This window comes from Vespa velutina, chromosome 9 (genome assembly GCF_912470025.1).
Source record: "Vespa velutina chromosome 9, iVesVel2.1, whole genome shotgun sequence".
Lineage (NCBI taxonomy): Eukaryota > Metazoa > Arthropoda > Insecta > Hymenoptera > Vespidae > Vespa > Vespa velutina.
In genome coordinates this window covers 5,478,714-5,505,753 of record NC_062196.1, presented here as the reverse complement: position 1 = coordinate 5,505,753, position 27,040 = coordinate 5,478,714, and the positions used below count along the sequence as shown (strand labels likewise).

Sequence of the window (27,040 nt, the reverse complement as noted above, 5' to 3'; positions counted from 1 at the left end):
CTTATCTATTGGCATATACCGGTATATTTGATCATTAAAATGCCATCAGTATATTGTTGGACTCTTTTTTTTTTAGAAGATTACAAGCTTAATAAATTTATTTAAATAATACTTTATAATCTATTTTTAGTATTTGCATTACAATCGGTTTTTTTTTTTTAACATCCTGCAAACAAAAAATATTTCATACTAGCGTTACATTATTGCGCATTCACGCATGCGTAAAAGGTTAACCTTATTTAAAAAAAGGTCCAACATGGAATCGCAAGATGGTTGCAAACAATTGTGGTGAAAGTATTATGTGGTTTTGTGCATAAATTATCTATTAATTGAACGTTTTATATATTTTCATTATTATAATGTTCTTTATTCGTGATTAAAGCAAATTATTAAAACTACTAGAATGGTTAAAGAGGTATCTAATTAATTTAATTAACCTTTAGCGATAGAACGAAATCTTATATATATATATATATGTGTATATATATATATATATATATACATGATTTGTTTATAGCTGATTGTAAAAACATCATCACGCGAACTTGCATACCGCACCGAACACTATCATGGTAAATAAATACTTTTAACTTTAATCTCTCTTTCTTTCATTTATAAACTAAAATATTAAATTTAAATTATCTGTCGGTCTTACGCGATAACTTTATATGTGTAAAAACAAAACATGATCATACAAATGATGATAGAAATGCATCATTTTAAGATTTGATAGTTTCATTCAACAGACTATAATATATATATATATATATATATATATATATATATATATATATATATATATATATGAATTTTAATTTTAGATATCAGGATTATCAAGAATAGACCAATAACGTGTACTTCTTGTGGAAATAAAGTAATTGTAGAACCTGGAAAAATTTTTACCCATCCTGTAATAGGTACTTTGTTATGTGAAGTAAGATTAATTAAAGGATATCATTTAATATTATGTTATACTATAATATATGATATTATTATTTTTAATGATGTTAAATTTGTTTTATTAGAAATGCTGGGACCATTGTAATAATATAGATTTCTCTTCTGATGAGGATCATGTAGATAAGTATTGTCGCTTATGTGCTCATGAGAAAAATCTATATATATGTGGATCATCTAATTGCATATTTGCATTTTGTAAAGTAAGTTTAAATACCAATGATATATTTTAAACAAAGGTATATATTCTGCTACAAATAGTTATTAATTATTTAATTATTTTAATTATTTCATTTGTAGCGATGCATAAAGAGAAATGCACCTTTGTCTCTTTTGGATATTGAAAAAAACAACTGGAAATGCTTCATTTGTGAACCTAAACCATTGTGGGAGCTACGAGCAGTTTGTGCTTCTATTATGGATTGTCTAGCCAAGTAAATATTTATAATAATAATAGATTACATTGCATATTTATAATTTCAAAAGAATAGTTGCATGTATATAAATCTGACATTCTATTTTAGAAGAAATAAGAAAACAACTGTACGGAGTGAATTCAGAAGACACGATTCTGTATTACCACATAAAAGATATCAAACCATACAAGTTAAAAAAATGCAGAAAGCTCTACAATCAATATGCGATGACGAAGAGGAAGAAGGATTTGATAAAGGTTCTACAGAAAATAGATCTCTTTATCAGAAGTCCATTGAAAAAGGGGAAAGTAATATGACAGCAAAGAAAAGTACTACATCCAAAAGTCGGACTTTAAATAGATTATGTAGTACAACTTCCTCAAGTAATTCAAGTGATAACGAAGCCCCCCCCAAGAAAGAATCTTCACTAAAGAATCTTCAAAAAAGCTGTAAAATGAAAGTATCTCATAAAGATGATAGTACTAGTGATACAAAACTTGAAGTCCAACATAAGACTTTTAAAACTATTAAGAATCAACAGCAAAAGAAAATACATTTAGAAAATACACGTAATTTAAGTTCGGATGATTTAACTAAAACGAAGTCATTAAAAGTATTGGACACATACATGGAGAAAAAAAGCAAAGATAAAACAGTAACTTCATCATGCAGTAGTTCTGATAATGAACAAAGTGAATCACTCCCAAGTATTAAACTTAGACATAATGTAGCATGTCATGATAATAAAAGTGCAAAAATGAACTCTGATTCTGAATCTGATGAGGAAAATATGGAAAGTAATCGAAAAAAATGCAAAATGCTTTTTAATAAAAGTAACAAGAAAAAGTGTTATATGAAACAACCTGATGAACAAGACAAGAAAAATGTACAAGATTTAATATCACAATCTTCCATTGAAATTGATACTAATTCTAGCTCTGGTAGAGAATTTCAAAGGACAAAATTAGTTCGTAGCAATTATGACTTATTGCGCAAAAAACAAAATAAAAAGATTCATAACACATCATCAAAAAAGAATATTATTAATAAGCAACAATATAAATATTTGAAGTCAAATATTATAGAAATTTTAGATGAATTAAAACAACAATGTTCAGTATTTGAATTACAAGCCCAGCATATTGAAAATAAATGTAAAAGAAAGCCCATGTATATGGAAGATGCAAATAAGATTATATATAAATCAAAAAGTACTATTAATAAATTAATGACGGAATTCAGTAGTTATGAGAAACATTTAATGAATTTTTACAAGACATTTATATCATCAATTAAAGAAGAAGGAGAAGAAGAACATGAAAGTTCAGAAGATGATACAATATTAATAAACAAGAAACCTCATAAAAGGAAATCCAGTGATACGATTAATAAGGATAATAGTAAGTGTGAAATTGTATCAGATTGTGATAGTGAAATTTTTTCAGGAAATGAAACTTTTAATCTGGAGACAACAGAAATAGAAAATAATATGTGTGAAAATGAAATTCCTGTTTCTGAAAAAGATGATCAATGTTCTTCAAGCAGTAAATCTTTAACATCTAAAGATGCAACCGATAATATTGTAGACTCTGTAGAGTCAAGAATTAGCCAGAATGTATCACCAATATTAGGTAAACAACAGGGTAGGAAAAATTTGCTTAAATTATCAGATAATGCAGTAGTAAAATGTAATATTAATGATGAAACATGCATAGAAAATGATGATCCTCAGAATGTCTTAACAGGGAACTGTATGGATAGTAATATTACAAAATGTGATACTTCCAAAAAAGAATTGGAAAATAAAGATAATGAAGGTAAAATATCTCCAGATATTTCAAATAAACTTATAACTGCAATATCCTCTAATGATACATGTCCAATCATAAATGATTCATTAAATGATATATTTGAAAGCAGTTTGGAATTAGATAATGAAGTCAGTAAATCTAATACAACAATAGTAACAAATAAAGATACCCATGATTTAGATACTAATGATATTCAAAAAGAAAACAATGAAACTTCTAATACAGAATGTAATGCAGCAAAAGAAGACACACTATTGTTAAATGAAAAAGAACTTGATCCATTGAGAGAAGAAGAACAGGATAATGTAAGTATATTTCAGCAGGAAACACAAAAATTATATGAATCGAGTAAATCTAGCAGTGAATCAGAAAAAACTCAATATAATGAATATCCCTCCCAAAAATCTGAAGTCGATTCTTCTCAAGAACAAGTAATAGAAACACTCATAAAACAAGTTTCCAGTGAATTAGATTCTGATGCTTCTAATATTTCTGATGTACCTTTTGATTCAACAAAAGTATGTGATAAATCAGAAGATTCATTACATTCAATTAACCAAAATGAATTACAAGTAAATAAAGGGAAGAAACATAATGATAATGAAAGTGATAGCAGTACAATAATTTCACCTAATTTGAACAAAAGTGCATCTATCATGGAACTTACATTAGATAATGTTAAACAACAAAATAGTGAAAATCGTACACTAAAAAGAAGCTCTTCCGAAGAAACAAACTTTTTAGATGAAGAAAATAATGATAAAATCGAAGAATGTATTAAAAATGCTCTTTTGGAATCTGATTCAAATGATTCCATTCCTTCATCATTCAATAAAGAAACTGAAATCAACACAGAACTTCAAGATACAGATTCTCTTAAAATGGAATCAACAACATTTGATAATGAAAGTACAAAATCTGATGAATTACATAAATCAAAAACGCAAATAAATAATAATAAGTCTAATAAAAGAGATGGAGCTCAAAAACGTAATTATGATTTAGAATCAGATTCATCAGTAGGGTCTAGAGTAAAGAGGAGAAGACTTCAATTACATAAGAATTATCATTATATGAATGATAAGAAATTGAGAATGACATGTCATGTACAAATAGAAATATTACAGGATCATATCTTAAATCAGTATAAGGATGCATTGCAAAAATCAAAAGAACACCAAAATAATAAAAAAATCAAAAGGTATTTACTTAACACTTAACACATCTTTTCAATAATATCTCGTGTTATATATTATTTTTATTATTCTATTCAAATTAAATTTCTACTTGTGCACATTATAATAAATAATTAATTAATTTGTTATTATATTTTTGATATTATATGTAATCTCATTTGAATGGTCTTGCATAGGCTTATAAATCTGGATACACTGGAAAAACCACATAAGAAAAGAAGCTCTGTTGCGTCAAAGGAAGACAACAAATTGCCAAAATCTTTACAATCCTTAAAAACCAAAAAATCATTAATTGAAGAAGAAGAAGAAGAAGATTCTTTAATGGATCATTTAAAGAAGGTACAAGATGGAGATGTTTCTGTAAATGCAGAAGATGATTCTGATAATAATGAACAAAATTTAAATTCTGCAATAGAAAGTCATTCTGCTATTTTAACTAATGATGATCTGATGTTAGAAGCTGATAAAATTGCAAAAGATTTACTATTAAATTCGTCTGATTCAAACTTAGGTAAGATCTTTTAATGATATTGTTTGATGTATTATTAATTTATTATACTGTTTTATAACCAACTATAAATGCAGATGACAATAAAGAACAACAATCAACTATATCGGATAAAGAGGAAGAGGAATTAAATGAGAAAGATAAAAGTATCAAACAAAAAGAAATAAAAAAAGAGGTTATTAAAACAGAGAACGAAGAATTATCAACAGAAGAGAAGGTAACTGCATAATCTTAATGTTGTAAAATAATTTAAATGTACATAATACATATAAAAAAAATACTAATTAACAGAAAAAGCAGAAAAAACGAAAAAGTAAGTGGAGACGAAATAAAATATTAACAATGAAAATATCTGATAGTGAATCTGAAAAAGAACGAGAAAAATGGGAAAAATCGCAAAATAAATTAAAAATAAAGGAAGAAGATAGTGATAAGTAATTAAATTTCTTGTAATTTTTATGTTGAAAATTATATCTTAAAATATAAACAATATAACTTTATTCTAGAGATAATATTAGTATCAAAAAGAAGACTAGTGAACATAAAAGAAAGAAGAATAGAAGAATTTTCGATTCTGATTCAGATGTAAAAGAAGTAAATACAGATACAGAATCTAATCTTAGTAGTAGTTCAAGTGAAGTAATGATATTGAGTGACTCTGATGATAGCAGTGATGAAAAACAAAAAAAGAAACAAAAACAAAATGCCAAAAAATCATCTGACACAGAATCATCAGTTGCAGGAACCAAGTATATATATATATATACATATATATTTAACAAGATATATATACACAATTGTCAAAAATCTTATTGTCTTGCTTTTTCTGCAATTTCTCAGGCAAAAACCGAAAAGAAGACGGATAAAAAATGTATCAAGTGATAGCAACAGTGATAGTGACAAAATTACTAACTCACAAGGTACATCAAGTAAAAGTGGAAGAAAAAATATTCGCAAAGTTCTAAAGGATAAACAAGTAGCTGAGGATACAAAACAAGCAGCTAAAGAAGAAGAGGAAAGATTGAAACGTATTATGGAACGCCAGAAACTCGTATGTACTTGTTTATATATATATACAGTAATATAAATATTTAAGCAATTCACTGAAAAATCATTAGAATTATCGGCAATTTGACAAAAACACTCTGTATTATAAATAATATATAACATACTAATATATATTTTATATGTATTATAACATTGATTTTAGTACAATGAGATGTATGAAATACGATTAGCTGGTGAAGAGAAAGTAGAGAAATTAGTATTGGATTTTGATCCTAATACAAAGGAAGAACTTATAAGTGTACATAAGGATTTGGTAAAACGTTTGAAACCACATCAAGCAGAAGGAATTAAATTTATGTGGGATGCATGCTTTGAGTCTTTGGAAAGAATAAAAACTACTTCTGGATCAGGTTGCATTATTGCTCATTGCATGGGACTTGGAAAGACTCTACAAGTAATTACTTTATCACATACTCTTTTAAGCCATGAAGAAACAGGAGTAAAAACTATCTTAGTAGTTTGTCCTCTTAGTACTGTTCTTAATTGGGTTAATGAATTTGATATGTGGCTAAAAGATGTAGAGAATGGAGATATTGATACATTTGAATTAACAAAGTAAGCCTCTTATAGATCATATTTTTTATATATAACATACTATTCTAAGTTTAATAATAATATTATTTAATCTTATACCGTTTTTTACTTTAAGATGTAAAAAAAATTTTGAAAGGAAGTATCAACTTCAACAGTGGCATAAAAATGGTGGTGTATTAATTATTGGATATGAAATGTTCCGTAATCTTACTCGTCTAAATAAAAATGTTCGAAAACACATGAAAGAGGCGATATTAAAATGCTTGATCGATCCTGGTCCAGATCTTATAGTATGCGATGAGGGACATTTATTGAAGAACGAAGATACTGCAATTAGTAAATGCATGAAACAAGTGAAAACGCTTAGACGTATTGTGCTTACTGGAACGCCATTACAGAATAATTTAATAGAATGTAATAATTCATATTTACATAAATTAAAATTATTTAACTTTATAATATAATAAGATAAAACATAATATTTTTCAGATCATTGCATGGTTCAATTCGTTAAACCCAATCTTTTGGGAACAAAACGAGAATTCTTAAACAGATTCGTAAATCCTATAACAAATGGACAATTTGACAATTCCACAGAATATGATGTCAAATTAATGAAAAAACGTGCTCATGTATTACACAAATTGTTACAAGGAAGTATTCAAAGATTTGATTATTCCGTGCTAACGCCCTTTTTACCGCCAAAACAAGAATATGTTATTTTTGTTAGACTCACAGATGTACAAATCAAATTATACCAATACTATTTGGATAATTTGGCAAGGTATATCGATATTAACATATATTAATGTAATATTTAAAAATATATACTCATCTGATTACTATTGTAAAATAACTTTGATAATATTATATTTTTATTAGACATCTTAGCGGTATGAAAGGTACCCTATTCCCAGATTTTCAAGCATTGCAAAGAATATGGACTCATCCTGTAGTTTTGCGATTAAATGCAGAAAAAGTTGAAAAGGCGAACGAAAAGAAACGATATGCCAGTGATTCAGAAGGATCTTTAAAAAATTTCGTTGTCTCAGATGAGGAAGAGACAACTAGTAGTACCAGCAGCAATAGCGATAGTGATGTTCAATCTATACATTCTTCATCTCCTGTTCGAAAACGAAAAACTCGAAGTAATGCATATGGTAAGTTTTATCATGAGAACATTGTGTATCATTTACACTTAAGCTAATTTTTGTTTAAGAAGATGACTCAGAGCCAGAATCAGTGGAAATAGTAACAGAAAAGGAAGAATGGTGGTCACAATTTGTACAGCCTGAACACTTTGATGACATGAGGATTTCTACCAAACTCGTTCTATTGTTTGGTATTTTAAAAGAATGTGAAAAAATTGGTGATAAAGTGTACGTTTATTATTCATTTTTTTTTTTTTCTTTTCTTTTGAAACATGCCATATTCATATTAATATTTTTAGGTTGGTGTTCTCTCAATCTTTATACTCTTTAACCTTGATCGAACAGTTCCTTTCTCAAATAGACGAAGCGGAACAAAACAATATAATATCAGAGAAATTAGAAGGACATACGGGAAGTTGGTCTTTAGGTTTAGATTATTTCAGATTAGATGGACAAACATCTGCAGAAAATAGAAGCGCTTGGTGTAAGATATTTAATAGAGCTAGCAATACAAGGGGAAGATTATTTCTTATATCAACGCGAGCTGGAGGTTTGGGTATAAATTTAACTGCTGCTAATCGAGTAATTATATTCGATGCAAGTTGGAATCCATCACACGATATACAAAGTATATTCAGAGTGTACAGGTACTATTCTTTCCAATTATTACATTCAATAATTTTTATATGTAATAATATGATCTTATATTTTTCTATTTTAAATGTAGATTTGGTCAAAAGAAGCCATGTTATGTATACCGATTTCTCGCAGCGGGTACAATGGAAGAAAAAATATATAATCGTCAAGTCACAAAATTATCACTTTCCTGTCGTGTTGTGGATGAGCAACAAATAGAACGTCATTACAGTCATAACGCCCTGAATGAATTATATAAATTTGAACCACATACTAATACTGACAAACCTACTCTAAATTTACCAAAGGATAGATTGTTGGCGGAAATTTTTTTAAAATACAAGGATTTAGTTGAAAACTATCATGAGCATGATTCCTTATTGGAGAATAAGGTAAAAGTACAATCGATATGAGGTCAATTTCTTTTTTATTTTTTACACATGTTTCTAGGCTGATGAAGAATTAGACGAAGAGGAAAGGAAACAGGCTTGGCTAGAATATGAAGAAGAGAAAAAAGGTCCGCCACCCAATGCAATGATGACGACAGCTTATCAAAATAATATCTTGTTACAACAGTACAATAATATGATAGCTAATCTGAATCGTCAAAATATGGCACTAAATAATACTACACAAAGTAATGATTATGAAAATCTACAAAAACTGATCGAAAAAGACGTAAGAGGACAAAATAAAATAATATCTTTCTATATGAATATGTATTGTATATGACTAGTATTAATATTAAATAAAATTTCAGTATCCTAATGCAACGCCAGAACAACGTAAATTTATGACAGCTCGAGCCTTGGTGGATATGTACAATTATTGGGAACAACAAGCTATGGTTCAACCTAGCAGAAATCCTATTATCACGCAGGTAGGCATATTACGTGCCAGCGTATGTATATGTGAGATCATTGTTCTTATAATATATTAATAAGAAAATATTTTAATATTATAATTAAATTAATAGAACGTACAACAGAAAATCACTACGCCATTAGGTACAACTAATATGTCTGCTGCAGTAAGTTCTTATTTTTATTGAAATATAATAATTGACTTAGAAAGTTTAAAAGAAATATATTCTAAATCAAGTACAATCAATTTGTTAATAATTTTTTTATTGTGTTTAATGTATAGATGAATCAGAATTTATTGAGACAACAATTACTACAAAATCAACAAATGATTTATGGGACAAACAACACTTACACAAATGTATCTAATCCTCCATTAAAGAATCCAGTTAGAGTAATCAATCCGTATGCTTATCCAAAAGCTTCAACCAGTAATGTTCAACCTAGAACTGACATTGCTCAGGTAATAAATGAATATCAATTTTCAAACAATTTATATCGTCTCGAATCTATTTTTATTAATAAATATTATTTTGTTATTTTTTAAAATAATATAGATTACAATAGATTCAACAAATACAGCTGATACTTCTGCAAAAACTTCAACAGTTCCAACAAGTAAGGAACAAGAGGAATGATCTTTAAAATAATATGTTATAATTGTCTTTCTGATAGTTAAACTATATTCTTCAGTATGTATTTCAAAGAATCAAACTAATTCTTTTGATTTAATTTTTTTATATAAATATACATTAATATTAATTGTCTTGATTTACTTTTCCAATAGAAATTACCGATTAATGGGAACTTCTGCATTTTTTTATAATGTTATGTAAGAAATTTAATGAGTTTTAATTTTTTAAGAAATTAATTATCCTAAAGGAATAATAATTGGCTCATATATAATAATACATCAATAATTGATGTACATTTTCATATGCTGTGTATAAATGAACATTAATCGAATATAAAAGTTTGATTCTTTGAATAGAATCTTTATAATGGAAGCTGTCATATTATATTAATGAAATATTTAACATAAAGTATTAATAATCCTTATACATTTTTTATTGCTTTTTGTCATTAAGTAAATTTTTATTTGTAAAAGTATTACGTATCGAAAATTTGCGTAGAGTTATAATCCATAGTTAAAACGACAAATATTGCATGGAATGAGTAATAGTTTTCTAAATGTATAATGAAATAAACTAGATTTTTAGTTATCCCATTTAAATTTAGTTTATTTTATTGATTTTAACAATATAATACGTTACATAAAAAAACTTTATGTATTCACTTTCGCAATCATTTTATGTATTTCACTTACATATGATATTACATATATTCCTATTAGATTTAAATATTTATATAACAACGTATACACAAGGATATATTATATTTATTCTAATTTCTGTAACATGAAGCAAAAAAGAATATTTATTTTTGGATCTTGTTTTTGAAGCAGATCTATTAGGATATTTTCTCAACAATTTTCATATAATTAAATATAATTTGGTAAGGCTTTTCTCCAACCATCTTGAAGTAATGTTCTTAATTCAATTTTTTTTTTTAAGAAGTCTGGAGATCTTGCTAAATTGAAATATTCTGCTGAATCATAATTGTGATTATATAATTCTTCACTAATGATAATTTTCCAATTGGCTGTTTTATTTTCTGATATAAATGGTATCCACGCGGTGTATCTATACTCATGTGATTTCACACTGTATCCCATAATAGTTATTTCTTTCAAATGCGGTTCATCACTGTTTGGATGTAATGTAGGTTTTATACCTGGTCTTGGATATTGACTGAATGCTGCTTTCTTCCATGGTATTATCTAATATAAAAAATAAAATTATTATATAAATAAAATTTATAATAATTAACGATGTAACCCATCCTTACTTTTTTATTCAATATAGTTCTGATAAGTGGTAAAAGACTAATTCCTTCTGTACACACTGATGGATATTTGCAGTTATTATCACAATTCTTTTCTATATTTGAACAAATTGGTACTGGAATTCCCGCTAATTCGGCAATTGTAGGAAAAATATCAACCAGTTCTACAATAGCATCTACAAAAAAAAGGAACAACCTTTTTTATATTTGTAATACTTGTAATTACTTACGGTAATAAACATTTATAAAAAAAAAAATTGTTTTAAATATATAATTATTAATACTTTTATACAATTTTTCTGAATTACCTGTTTTTGTAAAAGTATCTATATGTTTTAAAAATGTAACATTTTTTTTATTTCCTTTGTTTTTAATCCGAGCATACCTTAAATTTGTATACCCTTTATATTCGAATTTAAACTTATTAATCGTATTTGCATTATATTCAGTAAACTGTTCCGTAGTTTTCTTAAATAAATATAATACTCTATTAATTTATTTAGTTCATATATAAAGATATTACTATTTTGTATTAAGTAGCATCATTCTTTTTAATATAATCAAAAAGTTAATATCGAAGATGATAATAATAATAATAATAATAATAATAATAATAATAATAATTATATATATATATATATATTTAATTACTTGCGTAACCGATAAAAAATCATTATAGAATGATGTTAATTTTGTTGAAATGATAGTACCTTAAAAAACGGTGTATTTTTTTATTTAATTATAAACATAAGCATGAAAAATTCATAAATATAATAAAGAAATAAAATGATAATATGATGTACGTTGTATCTAAAAATATGACAGTACCATCTGTTGGTAATAATAGTTGATAAACGCTGTTGATAATGTTACCAACTGAGATTACTAAATGAAATTATGAAAGAGAAATACTGAAATTTCTTATTTTATGAAAGAAACATCAAAATTACATACCTTAAATGTCATAAAAGGTATCGATATTATTAGAGGTACATGTACTGAGACATCGAAGTTACTATATTTTCCCCATTCTGCATGTTCTCCTAAAGACCAACCTACATAATGAAAAAGATTGTTTTGTAATGATTTAAACTATAATAATCATGCATCTATAATAATCTACCATTGTTTACCATGATCAGAAGTTAATATGATCACAGTTTTTTTCAAGATCTTAGAAATATGCAATTGATATATAAGCTTGCCAATAATGTCATCGATATAAGATACAGCTCCATAATATGATTGTATAATCAACTTGGCAAAATTCTCTAGTTAACAAAAAAAATGGATATTTTAAATCTTGAATTAATATATAAAAGAAAAATAATTTATATCTTTTATACCTGGTATTTTTTCCCATGGGAATTTTAAATGTAATCTTTGTATATCCTTTCTTTTGCGAAGATCTATCCATGGATTATATGCAACACTATCAGTATTATTTGGCCAAGCATATGGCTTAGGAACTTTAAATTTTTCTAATGGATGATATTCTGAAATTGATTTTAGTATTATTTATTTAGCTAATATAATATCTTAAGGATCATTATTAATATAAATGTATTTTTCTATATATATGTATATATATCTACATAATATAAAAATGTACTTTTTACTTAAGTATTTTTTAGGGTATTTTAAGGGAATATGTGGTTTCTGAAATCCAACAGCTAAAAAAAATGGCTTAACATCATTTTTATGCATGTGTATGTATCTCTTGGCTTTGTTTAATATTTCAATATCTGGTAATGTTTGATTCGGCATAAATTTTAAATCTACTGGACATACCTACAAAAATATATTGAAGCAATATAGAGATAACATATCATAAGATAATTAAATCTAATTATCTTAATAAGATAATAAGATATATAACATTTACAAGATTTTGTGCAGGAAGTGAATTTTTGGTAGTTTGACAAACTGGTGCATTCTTGTAACGATTTGTATAAGGATGAAAAGGTTTTTCACTCCAAGAATAAGGACTATCATCAGAATTATTAGAACTGATACCTATAAATATTACAATTCAACGTACAAATTTTTGAAATAAACTTTCAATAACAAAAATATCATTTTACCTGGATGAAATATCTTTCCTACAGACATAGTATTATATCCATTATTTTTTAAATATTCTGGTAATGTTGTAAAATTACCAACTGTATCCCTCCAATAGCTATAAAAATCATACAACTGTAATGTATCCGGTCTTCTGCTAGTTAATATTGAATTTCTACTAGGTGCACATAAAGCTTGCTATGAATGAAACACAATCATTTATATAATAAATATTATGTATAAAAAAAACAAAGATTGAGAGTTATTAATTAATATCAAGGAATATTTTATCTGACCTGCGCATATGCCTGAGAAAAAATTATGCCCTGTTTTGCTAAATGATCTATATTTGGTGTATATGAATTGTGATCCCCATAACATCCTAGTGTTGTTCTTAAATCATCAATCATTATCAAAAGAAAGTTTGGTTTTGCAACACTCCTGCATGATAATGTAATAATCCAAAATAAAAGAAACAACATTGATAATATTATTTCAATTTATTAAAACGTTTAAGATTTTATTTCTTTATATATATATATATTTTAAATTTGAACGAAACGATTTAAAATATTTTTATTTTTAGATATAACATATATGACACACATTCACACATATTTAAAAATATCCACAAAATTACATTAGAAGAAACGTCGCGCGTGAAAAGTAACTTTCACTATTATCATGCATTTTATTTTAAAATATATTATGTCATACGTATGACTTTCATCAAATTATTCTTCAACTTTAATTTTTATTAATAGACATATCTGTTTAATTAATGTCATTATTAATTATTTTAAAACTTTACTAATACAATCAATTATATCGATCGAGTTAAAATGTTACACATAATATATACGTATCATGATATTAAGGCTGTTCACCACCTATTACTCATACGTATGCGACTTCAGCGACAAGTATGCATAAAATATAAACTACAAATGTATTAGGGAAACTAATGTCCTCATTATGCACCTATTATATCGATATATAAGCTTATGGAAGTTAAACCCCTTTCATGCATAACCTAACAATAGCATTAGTATGTGACAGAAAATTTTTGTATGTAGTTCAAATAGTAGTACACTGATAAAAGTAAGAAAAAACTATATGCTAAATTATATTAATTAAAAAGAATTTATTAATTATACGAATTTCATACATTTTATTTCTAGTTAAATTTATACAAATAGTTAAAGAAAGAAAATCACTGATGAATATTTTGAATTTTGTAATATGTGGATATGATAACGAAGATAAGTATATAAAATAGAAAATTATAATATTTAATCTGAAAAACTTAAATAAAAATAAATAAAAATAAATGAAAATCAATAATGATAATAAATAAGAATAATATAGAAATAAGAATTTTTCAGTGCTTATCTCAGTAATTATTTTAGAATTCTATTATATTTAATCTATTTATCTACCGAAATATGTTAGTAATAATATGTAAAATTTAAGATGCTTTTCATTTTAGAATTAGAATTTGCATTTGTTTTTTTTAAAAAAAAGAAAAGTAAAAGAAAATAAAAAATTCTTGATCCTAATTTAAATAAAGATCGAGGAAGTATAGAGGATAAACGTATATTAATTAATATATTAATTGCTGAAAATCCTAACTCTACAATGTGCTGTTACTACACACTTATATTATACGCATATTCTATATAATGTTTAAATAAATGTAAAATAATCAAAAATTTTAATTATTTAGAAGTAATCGCTTGGAGAGAGAGAGAGAGAGAGAGAGAGAGAGAGAGAGAGAGAGAGAGAGAATTTTGATTCATTTCGTTGGAATACAAAAGAGAATTTATTATATATATAATAAATTATATAACTATTAAAGTCGGTCGACTGTTTGTTTTCATTGATATTATAGATTTACAATGGCCGACTGGTTGAAATTTTTATATTAAAACATTAAATTGAAATTATTTCATCTTTAACACGTATTACGAATCATGTAATGTTCAAACTAATGTACTATTTTTTAAATATTAATTTATTGTACTCCGTGTACATTATACGTCATTTAAATAATTATAAAATTATCAAAAGTATTAATTATTTGTCTTAAACGTTTGGAAAGAGAGTGCTTTGATGTTCCCTCGTTGGAATGTGAAAGAAGACTGGATCGATAAATGTCAAAGTCAATCGTACGTTTGTTTTCGTTAATATTAAATGTAGTCTAGAACCTGCAGAAATCAAAATGTAAATACGTTTAAATATTTAATTTTAATTATTTTATATTTAACACGTGTTACGAGCTATGTAATGTTTAAACAAATGTATATTATTGTTGAAATATTAGTATATTGTATATACTTACTTCATATATACTGTACATCATTTAAATAATTATGAAATTATTCCAAAATAATATATCATCCCTAAGATACATTAACATGAACGACTGAATACGTATTTGGTTATTTTTATCATAGGATCATTAGTCGAATGTTAATTAAAATACTTGAATAAGTAAATTATTTATTTTCCGTATGAGCATGACGAAATACATTTCTTTACGTTTGGTATAGATCAGAAAATCTGAACATTGATTTATGCAACAACAAGGAAGCAATTGTCTACTTTCCGGAAACAAATCATATACCACTTTAGCGTTCATATGGAAATTAGTAGTGAGGATAGCAGCTTCTTCTCTTTTGCCGCAAAATTCAATGGGCGCCACTATACAAAACATTTTTTTATTAAAATGTCACACAAATGTTTACATCAACAGCGAGTCCAGACGTCATTCTTGAATGATTTTGATGGACAAGATCTCATTTTAAAAATGAATGAGGAAGAACATGATTTTTCGAATTTTTGAAAGAGTTTTATTTTTATGAATAAATTATTCTCGAAGAAACACTATTTTTTAATCGACTTTTAAAAAAAGAAATAAAGGTATTTTTTTCGAAAAAAAATGATTGAAATGAGAATATTTGAAAATGAAACATCGATCATCAAAATTGTTCATGAATTACGCCTGTACCTATTTTTGGCATGAATCATTATGAAATCAGGAGTAAATAAACAGCCTTAATATTTTATTCATATTATATTTTTGTTAATTTCATCGATAATACTTTAATCGATAATATAGAAAATGACATGATCAATATCCTTTTAAGATATATGTATATATGTAAACCACATATCCTTATATGAAATAACGTAAAATTTGTAAATATTACATTCTATATAATTTATAAAAATAAATAATCTTTCTTCGTTGCCCCTTAAAATTAATAATACTAATCGTTAATAAGTTTTGGTTTTAGTTTTCTTTAGCAGTACAAAACTTTTTAGTGATTGTACAATAAATGCTGTTAACAGAAATTGATTATGTCATTAAGATTTTTTAATAATTTTTTTTTTGATTTCATGCAAATATATTCTCATGAAAACATATTTAACAAAAAGAATTACTGATATTTGTATAAGAAAAAATACTTTAACAATTCAACGCTTATAACGCATCCTTTTATAAAATTATAAAACAAGCATTCTCTCTCTCTCTCTCCCTTTCAATTAGGAAAAAAAAATTAATAGTTATGCTGATGGATTTGAATTGAATTTTTTCGTAACTACAAATTATATTGAGAGTAGTGTAATGAATTAGTTGCTATAGAAATATTCGAAAGTATCTTTATCAGGTTATCTATTTAATTTAAACAATAAGTTAATAACAATGATAAGGGGAAAAATATTATACAACGCAAGATTTTTGAAGGAAAAATTAATTATATTAAAAAATAATATGTTAAAATAAATAAAGCATCGTTATATTTTTCTTTCTAACCCCTTTCTCTTTCTCCCTCTTCCTCTATCTTATACATACTCGTCAGACTTTCTCTCCCTCCTTTCTGCATAGTAGCATTCTGAAGTAGCAAGGTTGATTGCGAGAAACTTAAAAAGGAAAGATTTTTAAATTATTTAAAAAATATTTATAAAATTTGTTTGTAATTAATCTACAAAGGTTCCATCAAGTTTTAAGTAATATATCGTTAGGTATAGGTGGCAGTCTGTAACGGCAATAACAGTAGTCATCGAACGCAAAGCACAGGCAAAAGGAACACGTTCCCGGTTGTTGAAACCAGAAACAGGAATTGCAGATGGCGCCCGATCTGCCACGCTTACAATATCGTGCCATCGGCATCACGAGCCGATTCGCTTTGCAAGAGGAAGAGTTCTCGTTTTTAGCAAAATTTCATAAACGCTTCCTATTATTCGCTCCCGTCGAGACTAATTTAATTTAATTTAGAAATATTATAAAAAATATTTCTTCATATTCTTTATTGAGAAGGATAAAAAAATATATACCTATATTAAATTAATTACACTGTTAAATAGTACCTTCAGTGACTTAACCTATTAATTTTTGCACTTTAATCTAAATCTACTCCAAAGAGTTTTATAATAGTATACAAATTGATGTGTCCATTTGGAAAAAAAAAATCATAAACGAAGAATAAGTAAATTCTTAATATAAAAAGCAATAGGAATTACGGGTACTTTTAACGTGTGTGTAATTGGACTAAATATATATATACATATATGTCGGTACCATCGAAATCTTGTGAAGAAGAGGAAGAAGGGGGACGGAAAGAGAGAGTGAGGTGTAAGAGAAGGGGTGGAAAAGAGCGGGAGGAGTGAGGGAGTGAGAGAGATAGAAGGAGAAGAAGAGGAGGGCGAAAAAGATAGAGAGAGAAAGAGAGAGAGAGAGAGAGAAGGGATTCTACGAAGGCGCGATACGTCAGCTCGAGCGAGCATCGCAGAGTATCGAGTCTTTCGCCATCGTACATACACGGTTGTACGTACGTATGCAGACGATAAGCAGACAGGCGGTTGTTAATTCGGCGGACATCTCTTCTAGTCTACATCGGTCAACATCGGTTTACATCGGCCGACCGGTCGAACAAATCGACCATTTGTCTTCGGCCGATATAATCGCATGCCGTATTCGAGCCGTCGATCGCCATATCGTCGTCACTGGAACTGTCATTCTATTGGAAGAAAACTTACTTGAAACGACGGAGGCGCCGAAAGGTTTGTCTTCCAACTAACAAACAGATCTGTAACCGAGTAATCCCTTTTTTATTTTTATTTCATTATATCTTCTCCTTCCATGCCATCGCCTTTGCTATTTGTCCTTTTAAAATACGTAACATGGGCTTCTTCCGTTCGACCCATCGAAGACGATCCCCGACACCGGAAGTTAATGGAAGTTAGACTCATTGACTGAAACGGAAGTTGATCGCCATTACCGGAAGTTCGTATCTGTATTTTCATTTTCCTATTCGCCATTATGTCCTTCGAAAACAGCCGTCGATAAAATTAGATCTTTTTTTATTTTTTTTCTCTTTTTTTTTTTTTATAATCACCTTGATAAAAGTAAACCGTTCATTCATAAATATAAATTTATTTTTTATAGATCATAGACTATGATTATTCAGAACAAAGTAAAAATTAATGCATCGAGCGTTTCATCGTCATCGAAAAGATATCTTTATACCCTTTCGTTTCAAGTTCGTATGTATACTTGGTCACCTTGATGATATGATACTAAGCATTACAATTCTTTATACTTTTCTGGCGACGCGAATTAATTGATAAAGTTATATTGCATTGATAAAGTAAAATAATTGATTTTCGTTTATTTTTTATTATGGAAAATGAAATTATATTCAATTGCTATTTTCCCATTTGTAAAAGTTCTAGTTATGAATTTTTATACGATGAATAATGTATACCAAGCGAGTACTATATATAATGATACATCAAAAAATAATAGAGTCATTAAATTACATAATTAATTAATTTCTGTAAAATTATTCGAATATAAAATAACATATATGTTTGTTATTCGAATTACCTTAATACAATTTTAATAATTTGATATGTATGTCACATTAAATTCATTTCTTTTACATCGATTATATTACGTGTAAAGTTACTTGGTAAAATCTGATTAAATTCCGTTATGATTCGCGTGATATAATTGACATTGGCAGGAATAAATAAAACGATAATATGTAATAGTTAAAAGATCTCTATATCGTGACAAGATAATACGGACGTTGTTGTGTAGGAAAAATATAAAATGGCGTATGTGGGACTACCGCTAACGATGTGTATCCTGCGCGTAAGACGTTTCTTCGAATTTGGAAATATTTGATAGGTTTAGAAGTACTTTACTTTTCGAAAAATCTGCTTTGACGAGTTTAGAAAGATTAGTGAACAGTGATACTTCAAAATAATCATTTATGGATTAAAATTGTGGTCGTTAAATGGGCATCGTCGTTTCTTATTATTGAGCCAAATTGCTAACGAGAAAAAAATGGCGGCTCGTTGCGTTCGAGATACTATACCGGGACTTCCGGAATTTGCACGCACGATACACCGTCGATAACAATGTAAGAATCAATGATGGCAATTTTTGTTGTTTTACGGATTGTATATTTTCGGACTTAAAAGATAAAATGAAAGTATTTATCTTTATATAAAGCTGTGATTTTACGAATGTTATGATTCGAATAACTGGGAAAGTAGACTAATACTTGACTTTGAGTTTTTGTGTCTACTCATAATATACTTGTAGAGGTATGGATCGAAGGTGATATAGCTTCGTGATAATCCTTTTCCTTTATTGCTTTCAATTAATTTTTTCAATTAAATAAATAAACAAATTGAATAAATAAAAATATTCACTTTGGTAAATAGAATGCAATGTCGCATTGTACATGAGAACAAACGAATTTCTTTTAAGATGTCAGGAAGACCGCCTCGTTTGCGGGCACTTCGACCTCGACCAAAGCAGCAAGGCAAAACAGATGTAATACAAAAAATGATGACCGATCTTGAAGAGAATGAAATAGAAACTGAAGCAAAAAACGATAATGTTGATCTAAATGAGGAAGAGAAGGAGATTATGGAATCTTACAATACTGATGATCAAACAGAAAATCAAAATGATAATGACCAATCTTTTTTTACGGAAGAATTATTTAATATGAAAGATATCAGTGAAGGATCTCCAAAGGATCAATCCAATGTTAATATTTATTTGGAACAAGTGAAAAAGGAAAGTCAACAAACGGTAAGCATGTATTAATTTAATCAATGAAGATTTGTAGACTATACAAATCTTTAATGCTTTGCTCTAAGTATTTATAATCTTGGTTTAAATTTCATTCTTTATTATAATAAATATTTTATTTTTATTGTAATTTATATATTGACAAATTTTGCATTGACACGCCCATACTTGCTTATTGACATGAAGTTTTATATATTTAATATTTTTAATATCCTTGTTTTATGAAACTTTAAAGACCAAAAGCATTCATGATACAAGTGAGAATCAATGTCCTATATGTCCTTATGATGCAATATCTTCACGTGATCTGGAAACTCATCATCAAGTACATCATTTAAAACGAAGATTCTATCGTTGTGCTAAGTGCTGTTATGTTACGCATGTACGAGCACGTTTTACAAAGCATATCAAATATCACTCCATGCCAATGATCAAGTGCGATGCCTGTGATTTTAGAACACCATATAAGGTTTGTTTATTATGATATTTACCAAATCCAACATTAAAAATATTCATGAAATAAATGTGTATATTTTAGTGGAATTTGGATCGACATACACGTAATCATGGTGGTGGAGGGGCTTTTCAATGTAGAGCATGTAATTTTACTGCTGATATTCGACAAAGTTTAACTGTGCATGAAATGAATCATCATGAGCCTCCAGTAGGTATGTCAAGTCGTAGAAGTAATCCGTTTGAACGTATTAGTCCAAAGCGTTATAATCAGGTGAGAATTATATGAATCAAATTGTTTTTATATTTTTAATTCGAACCATTTCTAAGTACAATTACTTTTCTTAGGTTGGTGCAAGTGATTTTCGGGAACCTATCAATACAACAGGAAACACTACATCAATTAGTCTTGAAGAATCTTTTAATTCTGATCAATCAATTGACGATAAGAAAAGTATACTTGCAGGTGCAGATTGTATAGCTTTAAAATGTGAAGAGAAAGCTTGTCAATTTGTAACAGCTTGGGATTCTGAAATGCAGCGTCACTTGGCAGAGTGTCATGCACCAGCTGCCTTGAACAAATCCAAAAAACCATTGCCTATGTTAATTCCGTTAAATCCAATTAACATTAAATCAAATACTACTTTAAATAGTAATACATCAACGACACTATTAAGAGTACCACGTGTTAGAGTAAGACCTGAACTTGCCCAAATTGCAAGGGATACCGAAATGGCTAAATTATATGGGAATAAAGAGGTTGGTTATTTAAATTAATTGTTCTTTACTAAATACTTATTTGTACTGATAGATCTAAAATATATTACTATAAAGTTTTGTTACTTGTTATGTATAGATGAGCTCAAAGAAGGATCTCAATAATGCAGTAAATGCATTCGAAAGAAAAAATGCCTCCTTTTTTGATAAACTTAAAGAAAAATTATCAACATCAGCAGCCATGAACAATGGGATACCAGAGGTAGCTGTAAGTAACATGAACGATCTGAAATGTTGGTGTACGTTTAAAGCTAGTAGCATGGAAGAACTGGCTTGTCACAAACAAACACACCACACTGCTCTCAGCGTATCTGTGGGCATGTCACGTTGTCCTAAGTGCAGGAGACGTTGCAAAAGTACAACCGATCTTGAAGTACACATGCAGTGTTGTCAGCAAACAAGCAGAGAGTCATCAGTTGATAGTAGTTTTGAGAAGGTTACTGAGTGCTCGGAACTTCGCATGGCTGCATACAGTAGTGAATATACATTTCCTTCTCATTTGGAATGGGACACCAGTCTTGGAGGGCACAATTCTTCTGGATCTTCGGTATGGCGTAGATGTAGTTTCACAAATGAACTTTTACATGAAACTCATAAGATCTGCTCACATCATTTACATTATCTTTAATAAAACAGTTTCAAGGTCAAGTATAAAGTTTTAATATTAGTAGAACCATATTACAAGCTTTTACTTTTAATAATACACTTGTGTATATATGTATATATATCTATATATATATATGTATATATATATATATATCTATATATATATGTATATATATATATCTATATATATATATATGTGTGTATATATATATATGTTATATAAAACATACTGCTGCTGATTAAAAGCTAATATGCTTTAAATCCCTGCATCTAGTCGTAGAAAAGTGAATTTGCCAAAGACAGAGGTACACTGGAGAGGGTATGCCAATTGGACAAATCTATTACAATATATGTATTATTTTAATACATTATTGGATTTTTTGTAATTAAAAAAAGAATAGAGGCTGAGTACGTCATTAGATTCAAATACAATTTCATCTTCATGAAATAATAATGTTCATATATGCTATGTATGCTCTTAATAAAAAAAGAAAAAAGAGACGGCTTTATCTGCTTCTTTTCATGTGTTTAATAAACAACAATATTCTTTACTATAGTCAAGAAGTAAAATATCTTCTGTTAGGTCGAAGGAACTTCTACACATCCAAATGGACGACGAGTATTCAAGTGTCCTCATTGCCCATTTTGGGCATCCACTGCAAGTCGTTTTCACGTGCACATAGTTGGTCATTTAAATAGGAAACCATTCGAGTGTTCTCTCTGCGCATATCGTTCTAATTGGAGATGGGATATTACAAAGCATATTAAGCTTAAAGCAGCAAAAGATCCGGTGCATTTGACTGCTAGAGTACTTATGACTGATGAAACAGGTCGACGAAATTATTCGAAATATAATAAATACCTTGCACAGGTAAAAGTTATTGTTTCATATACAGAATTATTAATTATGCCTTTATATATTAAAATAAGTGGCACAAATAATTCACAAATATATATATATGTGCAGATACAAAAGACTAAATAGGTTATAAATTCGCTATATCAAAAACAGTATAAAATATAATCTGATATTAACAGAATATATATATATATATATTATATTTATATTATTTTTAAATATATATACAAATATAACACGCATTGCAGATTTTATATTTATATGTTATATGTTATATGTTATATGTTATTATTTATGATTTATATGTTATTATACTATATAAGAGATAAATCCAATGAACTTGTAAAATATTTAAGTTTTTTATTCAGGTTGAACAACAAGTATGGGATGATCAAAATATGGAAGAAAGAAGTATAGAAGAAGTTAATTTTAGTGAACCACCAACTAAATTGTTAATTATGAGTAATAAAGAATACTCACAGACTGCTGAGCTCACTTCTGCTGTTGATCCTCTTTTAATAACAAACGAAGAAAATCACAATGAAAACATTATATCTTTAAGACATCCACCTCCACTAAAAGCCGCTGTTAAAAACCGTGGGCAATCCTTGCTTAAAAGTAATACTGCAAATGTACAAAGTACAAATATCTCTATCTCTACTTCAACAACAGCAGCATCAACAACTACCACAACTATAACTGTCGACGATAGTAAGCGTACACTGTGGAAATGTAAACGATGTAACTATAAAGATTCTAATAAAGATACAGTTTTGTTACACGTAAAGTCTCATTATGAAGTTGTAGATCAAAATGCCAATGAAGAAAGGGTAAGCATGATTTTTATATAATTAAGGAATAGATTTTTATACTACATATAACGAAACTTATTTATTTTTAATGTTTCTTATCAATAGAATACATATGGTTGTGAAGATTGTCCATTTTCTGCACCAGACACAGAATCTTTATCAATGCATCGGATGCATCATCGTCCAAACAATAATGCAATATTTAAATGTTATCTCTGTCCATATTATGTTAATACAAAAGCGTGAGTAAAATCTATCATAAATTTAATGACATATATTATAAATTTGAGCTTGAAATTTTTTTCTTCATTTGGAGTATTTTTTTTTATTAGTGAATTATTAGAACATGCAAGACTTCATGGAGAAGAATTGGCCGTTGTACATCAGCAAAGTATGGATTTTCACATGCCTGTTGTAAAGTCCAAGTTACAGGCTATAAATTCTGAAGACAGTAAGACCTATTTTAACGTTTTATTGTACTTTTATTACAAATAAATTTGAGCTCTCAATCTCATTAAAATATTCTAATATCGTAGGTGATAATAATTCGAAAAAAGAAACTTCCTTGGAAAAGAATATTCCAACTACATCAAAGAATGAAGAATCGTCCCCATCGAGTGTACCAACAAAAAGTTCGAGTGTACCGCCTCCTCTTCTTTTAGATACCCGTGCATTGCCCGATGCACCATTAGTGTGGGTATCGCGACCAGACTGTACCTTAACAAAAATGCTGAAATGTCGACACTGTCCTTACGTGACTTCTCGTCGTGCCGAGGTTCGCGATCACGAGACGATGCACGTCGATTATCCAAGTCAAGAGCCCCTAATTGCCTGTGAGGATTGTAGTTTTAGTTGTACGCGTAGAGAAGTGATGACCGCTCATACGAACATGCATTCAGGCTCTTTAGGTACCGTTCATTGCTTGGTCGATCAAACGCGATCCGATTCACAACAGCTCAATGATTTAGCGGTGTTACTTGGACTGACATATCAGCCAATTTTGGGAGCTGAACCAGATTTGCGTGATTTACGATTAGTACATTGTTGCAGTAAATGTCCAGCTCGATTTCTATGCGAAAAAGAATTGAGAATACATTTGCGTTATCATTCGACCGAGCTAGCATACATGTGCCCATGGTGCTCGTATGCTGCACGCCAGCCAGCTCATCTTTTTGCTCATCAGAAAGCACATTCTACTGAATATCAAGAACGAACAAAATATCTATTGACTTTGTATGGACACTCGCAGAGATATCCACCACCTCCAACGGCATGCGTGGAGGCTAACAATCAAGAATTCGGCGACTCGTCGATTAACGTAGCATGGATTGTCGTGCAAGTTTCAGAAGGTACACCGTATCCCCTAAACACTTCTTTCGCAGGGAACTCTAATCAACGAGCTAGTAATCAAGTGTTTACCTGTGCCAAGTGTCCAGCACGATATTTTAAATTAGATGCTCTGGAATATCATATGACCCTACATGGATCGAACAATCGTTTCAAATGTTCAGAATGCGATTATTCTTCCAAAACAGCTCAAAATTTAATAAAACATCAAGTGGTACACCGAAGACATAATGAAACGAGCGATAGCGCATCACCGAATTCTTCTTCGGCATGTGCACCTGATCCACAATTCGGTGTATACATGCATGGTAATCCAAATTTCGTTTATCCGGGTTATTTACGTAACGGTCGATTGAAGGAAAAACGTTACAAATGTCATAAGTGTCCTTCGGCGTTCGAAAAACGCGAACAGTATAGAGTACACTTAACGTTACATGGTGCTAAACAGCGATATCGATGTGATACCTGCGATTACTCTGTTAAATATTACGCAAATTATATTCAACATCTGAAGAAGCATCAAGCCAATGCAGAGGCACAAGCTTCTCGACGACGTTTAGAAGACGATACTATATCAATTGATAGCGATGGTATCATCGATACGACAATAAACTGTCGTTCTGGTAAAACAATTAGATCAAGTACGACAATAACACCTGTTACAACAATTTCCGTATCGACTATAAACACAGTAGCTGGCAGCGGCGGTGTAACGTCGGTTTCAACGACAACGAACTCAATGCAGGTCTCGAATCAAGACAAGCAAACTTTAATTTTGATGCAGAAAAAAGGAATGCTATTGCCATCGAACGAAAATGACACCGAGATGATTCGTTGTCAGAATTGCCCATTTTCAACGAGCGACAAGGAAGCTATGGATGCTCATAAAAGACGTCACGGAATTGAAAGAATGACGCCATCTTGCCCACATTGCGATTATATTCCTCGGAGAGATGAAAATGTGGGTGATCACATCAGACTGCATTTCACACGACTATATAAGCCCGAGTCCTATCTCATCATAGAATTACTCACACTGACGATGAGAAAGGTAGCTGTTAACGGGAAAGATGAGCAGGGTAAAAACACAGAATTACTTTTTAAAGAGTATGCAGATGGAAGATTCTTTCCTCAAACAGATGGAAATTCTAGCTCGTTCAATGTCAATACGTCGCACGTTAATAATTTTAAAGAAAAAGTTATAGTGGATCCAAATACTGGAGAGACCAAACAGCGCGTTTTCGTTTGAATCGTTTACTATCATGCTAGAATGATTTATAAAGTATGATAAAACGCCATTGTGCCATCTAATAGAACGGTTATCGCATATGTGATTATAAGATATCTATCTCGAATTTCATATTTCTTTCATTAAGAAGAAGAAGAAAAAGAAGAAGAAGAAGAAAAACTATATTTAGCCATATCAAATATGATCCAAATGATGTAAGAAGTACATACGTGGATTTCAAATAACGCTTATGTAGTATGCATAAATGTATACTAGAATTTTTTTCTCGCGTATGTAGAGGCATAATTTTGAATGCATCATAATGGTTTGAATACTTCTTTTTCTTATATTATAATTTAATATTAAGCAACAAAATTTCTTTGTTATAAGCTGGTTTGTAAAGTTGATGTATCTATAAACAATGATAATAATTGTTATCAATAAAAGACCAATAAGCGCTCCATTACCTTTTTGTAAATAACAACGATTATTATCTTTAAAATTGTCCTAAGAATAATCTTACTAATAAATATGTTATGTTCGGTGTACGAATGCGTACAATTTTTTCTACTTATTAATAAAATAAAATATTTTTTCTCTTATATGTTTTATTTTTAATGGTTAGATCTTGAATTTTTTTGTATAAATGTGCTTTATAGATTTATAATTTAAATATACGATTTTATCAAAGATATAATATTTTTGTTACCTTGTTATGTATATCCTATGAAT

At 28.7% G+C, this 27,040-nt stretch overlaps 3 protein-coding genes across 13 annotated transcripts; 2 read left to right on the top strand and 1 right to left on the bottom strand.

The window, feature by feature from the left end:
• The first annotated feature begins 229 nt into the window (after positions 1-229).
• On the top strand, positions 230-10,750 carry LOC124951616 (transcriptional regulator ATRX-like). Its single transcript, XM_047500302.1, has 23 exons — positions 230-415; positions 518-572; positions 822-934; positions 1,026-1,160; positions 1,258-1,391; positions 1,482-4,385; positions 4,557-4,891; positions 4,966-5,105; positions 5,180-5,322; positions 5,395-5,637; positions 5,729-5,939; positions 6,099-6,511; positions 6,606-6,904; positions 6,980-7,274; positions 7,373-7,650; positions 7,710-7,869; positions 7,941-8,288; positions 8,369-8,669; positions 8,728-8,955; positions 9,038-9,157; positions 9,254-9,307; positions 9,424-9,603; positions 9,698-10,750. The coding sequence occupies exons 1-23, from the start codon at positions 404-406 to the stop codon at positions 9,776-9,778; spliced, it is 7,182 nt and encodes a 2,393-aa protein (XP_047356258.1). The 5' UTR covers positions 230-403; the 3' UTR covers positions 9,779-10,750.
• Positions 10,251-18,373, bottom strand: LOC124951610 (iduronate 2-sulfatase). 3 transcript variants are annotated; one of them, XM_047500282.1, is made up of 12 exons: positions 17,484-18,373; positions 16,969-17,036; positions 13,406-13,550; positions 13,130-13,307; positions 12,931-13,061; positions 12,665-12,836; positions 12,392-12,541; positions 12,179-12,316; positions 12,000-12,100; positions 11,354-11,513; positions 11,049-11,221; positions 10,253-10,980 (listed from the first exon to the last, which is right to left on the bottom strand). In XM_047500282.1, the coding sequence occupies exons 3-12, from the start codon at positions 13,517-13,519 to the stop codon at positions 10,642-10,644; spliced, it is 1,656 nt and encodes a 551-aa protein (XP_047356238.1). In that variant the 5' UTR covers positions 13,520-13,550; positions 16,969-17,036; positions 17,484-18,373; the 3' UTR covers positions 10,253-10,641. The 3 variants fall into 3 exon arrangements, with proteins under 3 accessions (XP_047356237.1, XP_047356238.1, XP_047356239.1); XM_047500283.1 differs by having other exon boundaries at positions 17,949-18,373; XM_047500281.1 differs by lacking the exons at positions 16,969-17,036; positions 17,484-18,373 and adding an exon at positions 13,750-14,219 and having other exon boundaries at positions 10,251-10,980.
• Positions 17,785-26,910, top strand: LOC124951609. Of its 9 annotated transcripts, none has more exons than XM_047500271.1 (12): positions 17,785-18,176; positions 18,326-18,399; positions 19,897-20,226; positions 20,462-20,695; positions 20,765-20,953; positions 21,028-21,438; positions 21,536-22,003; positions 22,646-22,933; positions 23,290-23,751; positions 23,839-23,975; positions 24,066-24,184; positions 24,270-26,910. In XM_047500271.1, the coding sequence occupies exons 3-12, from the start codon at positions 19,897-19,899 to the stop codon at positions 26,327-26,329; spliced, it is 4,698 nt and encodes a 1,565-aa protein (XP_047356227.1). In that variant the 5' UTR covers positions 17,785-18,176; positions 18,326-18,399; the 3' UTR covers positions 26,330-26,910. The 9 variants fall into 9 exon arrangements, with proteins under 9 accessions (XP_047356227.1, XP_047356236.1, XP_047356226.1 ...); XM_047500273.1 differs by lacking the exon at positions 18,326-18,399 and having other exon boundaries at positions 17,791-17,944; positions 18,004-18,176; XM_047500280.1 differs by lacking the exon at positions 18,326-18,399 and having other exon boundaries at positions 21,536-21,664.
• Positions 26,911-27,040: the final 130 nt, after the last annotated feature.